The sequence below is a fragment of the Thermobia domestica genome, chromosome 10, assembly GCF_964235325.1.
Source record: "Thermobia domestica chromosome 10, izTheDome1.hap1.1, whole genome shotgun sequence".
NCBI lineage: Eukaryota > Metazoa > Arthropoda > Insecta > Zygentoma > Lepismatidae > Thermobia > Thermobia domestica.
In genome coordinates, this window is record NC_137463.1 from 73,888,545 (window position 1) to 73,898,261 (window position 9,717).

The 9,717-nt window shown below is 38.2% G+C and overlaps 1 protein-coding gene across 2 annotated transcripts in view; it reads right to left on the reverse strand.

The window, feature by feature from the left end:
• Nucleotides 1-8,594, reverse strand: part of LOC145662493 (isobutyryl-CoA dehydrogenase, mitochondrial-like) — a 53,313-nt gene extending 44,719 nt beyond the window's left edge. Inside the window, exon 1 of one of the 2 annotated variants that reach the window (XM_081728112.1) lies at nt 8,288-8,594. In XM_081728112.1, coding sequence (XP_081584238.1) covers nt 8,288-8,411 — 124 coding nt within the window. In that variant the 5' untranslated portion in view covers nt 8,412-8,594. The remainder of the gene's footprint in view (nt 1-8,287) is intronic. The other variant, XM_081728110.1, reaches the window with a different exon arrangement.
• Between the last annotated feature and the right edge of the window lie 1,123 nt (nt 8,595-9,717).

The window sequence follows — 9,717 nt, forward strand, 5'->3', positions numbered from 1 at the left end:
AATACCGTTAGTAGTATACATGCTAGCAATATACATGGAATAAGTCGGGTTTTTATTTTATTCGTTTATCTTTTAACCCATGATTCTGCCCTTTTTCTAAAGGAGACAATGAGAATGCATGATGATATTGAAATGAAAGGGAAAACAACAATACATAACATCAATTCTCTGAGCAAGATCCGAATCCACGATCTCAGTTATCGATCGCCAGCCTAACGCCTACTTGACGTTTGGAATATCAATGACTTCCATAGTATAGTGGAACAATATGTGAAAGAATATACTTTATATTTTTAGTATGGATGATCCAATTGATTGATACCCCGTTTACCCATCCTAACCCCCATCGATTCCGTGCAATTTCGCACGGTGCTCATTATCGAGCAAGTTCGCACTGTCTTCCTTATCGGATAAATCATTCTGCAGGTGTGGTGCATTTTCACACGGTCCACCTGTCAATCATTTGATTCATCTTGAAACCGCTTTCACTATAGGGGTGGGAGGACAGAACAAGTGCCAACTAAGTAAGAACAGAAACAGAGCAAACACAAGTTAAAATAAATATGAGAAATCGAATTAATACTAGCTTCAAGTATTTTCAAATTGTACACCATACGTGCAGATATAGGAACCACACATGATAAGACATTGGTTATACCAGTTGAGTATGCATTGATGCCAGCTAAAATAGAACGAACATACAAGGAACTGTTTAAATTTCTTAAAATGTGGTCTGGTCAGAACGAATCTCGAGTGCTGAAAGTTGAGTTCGTTCAACTGTTGAGTTGAGTTGGATTTTGAGCTTGCTGCAATCAATGCATTGCGTGCGGTGTTTCCTAATTCACAGGTTTCTGGCTACTATTACCATTTTAACCATAGCATCTGGTGGAAGCTTTTCAGGTCTCGTCGAAGGAAAGGATACCTCCACGAAAGCGCAACACTTGCGGTATCGACATTTGCGGTACTTCGAGTATTGACATTTGTGGTACTGGGACATTTGCGTTACTATTCGAAATAACTTCTTATTCTCCTGGCTATGACAGAATATTGTCAGGTGTTCAGTTAGAGGATAAGCACGCAGTATCAACTGCTACACAAAGACCAAATTCTATAACAATGGTGTAGTTAGCATGTTGTTCTACGGGAAAATAACGAATTTTATAGGGGACTCGGGTTGTTTTGCATACTAAAAGCAGACTAAAAATCTTGTTTCACAATATGAAACAATTATTAACTCACCATGCAAACATACAAACTTTTCTCAGAGCACTAAGAACATGTAAACGCAAATATAAGGATCAATTATACAGAAAAGTAAAAAAACTAGAATATGTGGTAGACACATCCGAAAGATGTAAACAAATACTTGTTTGTGATTGGCCAAAACTGGAAAATGTAAGCAAATCCTTATCTCTCATTGGTCAAACGCCTGTCCACAATATTTAAAGAGAACTTCTAGAAATATTTATTTTTTGTTTTCTTCTATAGCTTTCATTAACAGTTTTCCAAATTATAATGGATAGATTGAGACAACTTACAATCATAATAATAAAAACAAACAACGTAGCTTCTCTTCTGGAACAAACAAAACTTACTCCAACTTTTGAATGTATGTCATTTTCCTCAAGAATTTCTTGACATCTTTTGAGGCCACATAATCAGTTATGCTTTTTCTATTCTTCCGTCCAAATCTTATGTGCTGACGTTGTCTACATTTCCCGTTAATGTTTAAAGGTCTTCTTTGATACAGGTAGTCACTCTACACAGCACTTTTTTTTTTTTTTTTTTTTTTTTTTTTTTTGATCACCAAACAGTAAACGTTAGGAATTGACTTACCTATTAATGATTTGAGTCTGTAGTTTCACCTTCAACAGCATTATTTGTTCTGTGCTCTTGATTCGAGCAATTCCACATGAAGCTTTCAATACCAGTATTATTTAACCGGTATTATTACTTAACCACTGTTCTACAAGATAATCTAAAAACCTCTCAAGTCTTTCGTGATGTGATGCATCTTCTATAATGGAAAGTCACCCAATATCGATATCATCTATAGGGAGAAATGCTAGGGCAAAACACATTCTGAGGTAGAGCCTCACCTCTGGAACTGATTTATAGTTATTTATGAGTCCTAATTCCTGAACCTTCCTCCATAAGCACCGATTAAAATGGAGATTACACCCACTAATGTGCGTTTCCTGGAACAGTGTTCTTAGAGATGTTATTGTGGCTTGTTCGAAATGTAATTTGCTTAATTTCGGATTCCAATCATTAATATGAGCCTTCACCAAACTGAAAAAGTCTGACATGTCTTACTATCTCTTGCTGGTAAGAGGCCGAAGATCAAAGGGGCAATATTTGCTTTCTCCAAGGTACGTTCCCGTTCTTGAAATTTCGATGCAGTCTCTACGAAAAACCCTGATGAAAAGCGCATGGTTTCTTCTTACAGGTTTCGATTACTGTGACAGTTTCTATTAGGTGGCCAGCGTGATCTCCACTTATATATCCATAACCTACCAAAATCAGCCAATCAGAATGAATCACATATATTAAGCTGTTCCATCTGCATCCCCATCATCTTTATTAATGTATTCATTCTAATTGATGATTTTGACGCAGTTCCACGGTGTGTACCGCAAATGACCCAGAAAAACTGGTTTTCTGGTTGTACCGCAAATGTGCTGATAGCTACCTCCACAGTGAAGATGTACGTCATGTTCGTATGTGTAGTGCCTTAGCATTATTATCATCAAGTAGGATCGATGAAGGTTGGCTCATCGTCATGGAGGACTGTCCGTCTGGCCAGAAAATCGAAGAGTTAAACGATTATTTAATTGAACAATGGATGGACATTCCAAACATTCAGAGAAATATAGAACTGCAACTGTCAAAGAGACAGAACAAACAATCCAGTGCAGGGTTGGCGCAATAAGTTAAACCGCAGCATATCTCAGAATACATCACATACCTTGAAGCTTGCAAGTGTATTAAAAACAGATGCGACGTCTAGTTTTCATGCTTTTGTGAGACAGGGCTTAAAAATTGCAATCCGGAGAAACCTAGAAAATCAACTTACATCCATCTTGACCACAGATTGCAATTAGTCCTGGAGAAACTAGGAAATGACACGGACTTTAAACAAATGCTTTAGAAGCTTGAGCTTAAGGATGAGCCACTACATGGTAATATCGTGTATTTCTACTTCTTGCTTATATGGGAGAGCAGGGAGGGGGCAAAGTTAAACAATTTTTGGAGTTTCAGTTTTTTGACGTAAATTACATTTGTTTTTACAACAAACATCAATAGCTCAGTTCCAAATTAAGCTAAAAAGATGATTTAGTACCAAAGTATTCCTGAGGAATGAAGCCTTCCGCTAGTATGCATTTTATTAGGGATGGGTAAATTACATTTATTTTTACAACAAACATCAATAGCCCAGTTCCTAATTAAGCTAGAAAGATGATTTGGTACCAAAGTATTCCTGAGGAATGAAGCCTTCCGCTAGTATGCATTTTATTAGGGATGGGCACGAGTCGAGCTAAAACTAGACTCGAAACTCGAAGCAAATTCTAGTCAAGTTTCGAGTCGAGTCAAAGGTAATTTTCTCGAGTCTAGTTTCGAGCCAGGTCACTGTTTTGAGTTCGAGTTTCGAGTCAAGCGAGTTTGATAAACGGCTGGCTCCTTTAGCTCGTTTTAACTCGTTTTGAAATCATGGCCTGATTAGACTGGAAAATGAAAGTCATAAGAAATGTAAGCAGTAGCATGGAACATTTTTAGTGTTGCTCAGAAGATCGGACACTGCTCGCATCTCGTCTCGTCTCGATTAACAAGACGACTATGGATTTTTATAACGAGACAGCCTCAAATGTGAGCACCAGTGTAAACACCGGTATATACTGTAGTCCTTATCACCAAGGCTGAGACCTGCAAGATCTAACTTTTGAGCCGAAGCAGAAGCCCAACGCAGGTAGTGATGTTAGCTGGCTCAGTTCGGTTCAACTGAGGAGCAGCTCGAGCCGACTCGGTTGATATGAGGCACCGACTCGGCTCAGGTGAGCCATCGGCTCGAGCGGGCTCGGTTGGGTGAGCTGTTGGCTTGGTTCAATAGTGAATGAGCTGTGAGCCGAGCCGCTAGAGCCGTTGAGAACCCGAGCCGAGCAGGTTTGAACATGTTTGGCCGACGCAATCTAACTTTTAACAATATTTGGTTCGAGCCTGGATACTTGCTCCTCCGGAACTGAAACCCAGAACCTCGTGAACGATGTCCTTGCCTCCTTGACTTCACCTTTCCCGAGGTCAGCAGTCAACTAGTTTTTAGTATTCAGATACAAACCGCCTATCATTCATGTTTATGCACGCTGGTGTTATTATTATTATTATTATTATTATTATTATTATTATTATTATTATTATTATTATTATTATTATTATTATTATCTGTAGTAAGTATCATTGATAATAATTATGTCTATGTAGGATACTTGAAAAAAAGCACTTGAAACTACACACAGCATTTGGTTAGTTTTGGCTCGACTCGACTCGAAACTCGAGTCGAGTTGGAGGAAATTTTTCAAGCCGAGTTCTCAAGTCGAGTTCAATGTTGTCGGTTTCGAGTCGAGTCGAGTTTCAATGAAAACTCGCTCGAACTCGCTCGTGCCCATCCCTACATTTTATGTATGTAAGGGGTATTTATGTACGGCCGAGAGAGGGAGGATGATGTTCGTTTTTTAAATTTTTCATCAATTTTTTCATCAGATTTTGGAGGCCATTCCTCCCCCCTTTGTGGTACATAAAAAAAATTAGTGTGTGAAGCAATGAAGTAGTCCACTACATGATAGTAACCTATATATGTACTTGTGTTTATAGAGGAAGAGGGGATCAAATTTGGCTAATTTACATTTAGTTTCAGAACGGTTTCATATAAGGCAAGATGTATTTTACTGAAAAAAATGAAATGTTTAAATTTTACGCCCGCGGTTATGTCGGCTAGGCTAAAGGAGACGGTGATGATGAGAAATGAATGAAATGGTGAAATGAAGAAAGTGGGAGGAAACGGAAGAACCCCGAGAAAACCCACGAACACGGTGTTTGTCCACCACCTAGTCCACACGGCGCGAGCTGGGATCGAACCAGGGACCCCAAGCACCGGAGGTGAACGCTCTACCACTGAGCCCCCGCTATATTTTACTGAAGTGGTCTAGAAGCATAATTCTTGTTCGTATACATGATGTGTGCAGCAAAAATGATTTGCATATGGACGTGGTACTGTCGTGGGGGAGGGGAGAGAATGTCTAATTCAATGAATGTTTTTCTGTGCATTTTAAAAATACTTCCTACATAAAACGAATTCATTACGCAATAGCAGCAATGTCTACCATTTCTTATATTATTGTGACAAGTATGTGGCCTACACATTAGCATCATTTTGTCACCACAGATGACTGCAAGAGTTGCCAGGGCTCCGCAAAGTATTTTCATATTTTTAAATGATTTTTATGTCTGTTCGTTTCTACAAATACAGCGGGAATTCCACGAATGTTCCCTCGTTGGAATCTGTGGTCTATAAGCTTTCCAACTGTGTATAAATCATGACTGTGATAATTAGGAGGGTCACCAGAGCCCCGAACGTGAGAGTCTACCATTTTGTTAAAATCCCTGGTTAATTGTATTGTTACGCCGTAGACACTAATCATTGTTAGCTATCCATGTTGCAGACAAAGATGTACTGTATCTTGAAAACTGTTTATTTAAAAAATGTCATTTGCTCCTTGTAGGCTAGTCACTGCTCTTTGCTATGAGTTGTATTGTATTTGTCAGAGTATTTCTTCTAGCTTATGATGTGAGAACTGTTCATTATTATGGAAATGATAGTGACCAAAAAATATTCAAGTTTTGAATTTGTGAATTTGGATCTTAGAATAGTGTATAGTGTGTTTAACCTCAGTTACTCTTGGAAATTAAGAAATGTTCAAATACTTCATTTGAATTTCTGTTGGTTTAGTTATACACACATTGATGTACAGAATTTCGTTCAGTAATTGCTGTTATAATAAGAATATAATTATTCTTGTAATTTACTTCATGCACAAATCCTGCGGAGGATGGGTTGTTTGTTAGAAAATTAAATCAGCTTCTTCAATTTGATATTTTAGTTGTTTTAAACATGTCCAAGCACCATCGAAAAAAAAACACGTTTAAAACGATTTGTTTAAAACAAACTGAAGAAAACAACAGCCCTCGTTTAAAACAGGTTTTAAACACTTGTTTTAAACATATCAATCCTGGCTGTGAGATCTATTTTTGGCATATTCTGTCAACGTTGATTAATATTAATCTCTCATTGTTTTACGTACTAACACAGCTTGTCCAATCTCTAACGAGACCGCCACATTCTAGTTATTTGTGTTGCTTTGGGACCCGAACTCTGTCCCCTTTGACAAGTAGTCATTCGATAGCCTTATTACTTGAGATGGACATCTGCGCCTTGAATTATTTGATATAATTGTGCTAAAAAAATCCTCTACCAGCCGAGCCGCACGGCTCGCCTTTGATACGGACTAATTTAAAGTCCCTATATAAACAGCCTTTATCAAGGTTACTACTTGTTCTTTGATCTTGCTACTTTGTTGCGTGTGGTCTTATCACAAGTCCTAGTGGCTGACAGTCTCTCCAAGACTGCTTATTCTCATGGTATTGTGCCCGGTGAGCCCTGATATGATTTATGACTTTCAAATGTGGTAGATTGTTACTGACTGTTCTTGTCATGTGATATTTGTTTTGGCGGCATATGAATATTTTATTGTTGTTGGCTATCGTTCTCTGTCGGTGTCTTAATACCCCGTTAGTACGCCCATAAATTAGTTAAGCGCTCGTGTATGTTTAAATTAATAATTGTGGATATTACCAAAGCTTACTTGGGAGAGTGAGAAAACTATTCTTTATTCTCTGAATGCAAGTGATAGAAGCAGTATTCTCACAATTTTAAAACTCTGAAAATCCTACCAGTCGGCCAAGAAGATCTATTTCCCCTTGAGACTATTCGTGGGCGCGACACATGACACAACGCAGTGGTTTTGCGTGAGTTTTCGATCCAAAAAGTATTTACGTGTTTCCATACCCAACCTATTCGCCAATTCCCCACAAGACACTCAGCACATTAATCCCTGTGATTCGTTCTTTTCCTAAAATTAAAAGTGCCATTGAAAGGTTGCATTTTCGACGATGTTCAGAAAACACTGATGAGGATCCTTAATACCATCACAGTCCAGGATCTTTAGAAGGCATTCCATGGCTTGTGGACAAAGGAAAAATGAAATCTTTGAGTTTTACGTCCCACGGTTATGCCGGTTAGGCTAAAGGGGACGGTGATGATGAGTGATGAATGAAGTGGTGGAATGAATAAAGTGGGAGGAAACGGGAGAACCCCGAGAAAAACCACGCACACGGTGTTTGTCCACCACCAAGTTCGCTTGGCGGGGGCTGGAATCGAACCCGAGACCCAAAGCACCAGAGGTGAACGCTCTATCACTGAGCCACCGCGGCCCCATGTGGACAAAGGAAACTTTTTTTTTTTTTTTTTTTAGATTTAGTTTCGTTTCCTAATTGCCGAAATATGTAGCATAAACAAGCATTTAAAACAATAAACTATTTGTGAACATACGATATCATTAACATAATACTACATTCACATAGTTAACATTCCCTTCTTTGTATTAACAGTAAAATATGATTGAATAGACCCTACTTAAAAAAAAAGTTAAATTAATTTTTGTTTATGATTATGCGCGTCTTGCTCCTTCGGGAACTGACGTGGCTTTACGTATACTTCAACCTTTTTTCAAAATACAGCAGGTACTCTTCTAAACATGTGGCTGTTCTTGAGGGAAGTCACATCAATAATAAAAACTCATCGTTTCAAAGCAAGGGAAGAAAACGCCTAATGGACAGTACTAATTCTTATATATTAGAATTATAACATTAGGAAAGTTTTCTTTATTTAGTTTGAAGCAAAAGAAGGTTTAGTGTTTACCAATGTGACTTTCCTCAAGAGCCACCACTGTATAAGCCTGATGCATGTAATCTTCCGTGGAGGTGAAATGGCATAGCTACATAAGAAAATGTTTACAATGCTACAGCAGAAATATGGCCTTGGGTTTTGTAGTCGACCTTCACACAGGTATTTTCAGAACTTTAAATATCGTGTTTGTTTCCTTTGTTTATGATTGAGAGCTTATGAGCTATATTTAATGTTTTATAAATAAATGTTTATGGATGAGTAGATACTTACGATCTAAACTTGTTACTAGAAATCGCAGCACCTTTCTCCTCAAGTGATTATGAGTATCGCACAAATTTCTTGAAATAATCCTGCTGGACATATTTAACGCAGACCACAACATAGTTTTACTCATGGTGCTTCAATTGCTATGAGTTCACTTTAATATTTAGATCACTATGACTATTTCAACAAGCTAACAACGGACCTCTATTTCACAAGGGGAGTTAATACACGTTTCCGTGTAACGTATCTGTCTAGAAACGCATTTCTCAACTACTGACAAGATAACCTTGGAGGTCTGTTGGTCGCGAGCAAAGTTCACACACCCCAAGCTGCAACGATTAGATAGCATGCTCAACTTTAAATAGATTTATATATATTTAAATGCTGCTATTTTTTTTATAGAAGAAGAAGATAAGTTTACTGTGTATTTATTATCATTTTTTTTTTTTATAATTTCTTGTAGTTAATGAAAGATCAACTATATTAATACGTTTAGTGCGGCGGGTTCATTTCAAGAAAATGAGCTGATGTAGTTCGTAAATAGTTCAAATCAGTGGTTCTCAACCGATGTGTCGCGACACACTGGTGTGTCACGGAGTCTTCTAAGGTGTGTCGCGAAATTTTGGAATTTAAAAATCATGAAGAATTTAATAATAATTAGACCACCTCTAGCAGTAGCAATAATGCTCAGTGCTATATAGTAATTATAGAAACAAATTGGTTTCACTATTATAATAGATATTATTATTATTATTATTATTATTATTATTATTATTATTATTATTACCTAATATAAATAAAATAAAGAGTTTGTTTGTGTTTGTCTGTCTGTCTGTGTGCGGCCTGGGGACCAGACGAGTGGACCGAGAGTTACCAAAATTTGGTCAGAGTTTCCTTGGTCCAGTCCCCAGATCAAGACGTAGCGTTTTTTTTAAATTTCGAACCAGGGGGATCTCAGGGAAGGCGTTTACCGGAACCAGCTTGGGAACCACACAAATTGACCGAGAGTTACCAAATTTTAGTCACGAATACCTTGGTCCAGGCTTCAAACCAGAGTTAAACGTTTTTGTCAAAATTCGAACCAGGGGGGTCTCAGGGGCGAGTTTACCGGGACATGTAAAAGTAGTAGAAAATGACCGATATTAGTGTCGAATTCATAGTTTTTGCGGTCGCTGAAATCAATGGTGAAACTCTGATCGCATTAACTTCCAAATTCACGCTATTCGGCTCCGGGCCGGGGATAACCAGTGGGGGGGGGGGGGGGTTGAGATACCGAGACATATAAAAGTAATCCAAAATGACTGATATTAGTGTCAAATCCATAGTTTTCGCGGTCGCTGAAATCAATGGTGACACTTCCATTAGCGATGACTTGCAAATTCAGTTACAATTGTATGCGGGCCGGGAGTCAGCGGGGGGAGGGTACCGAGACATGT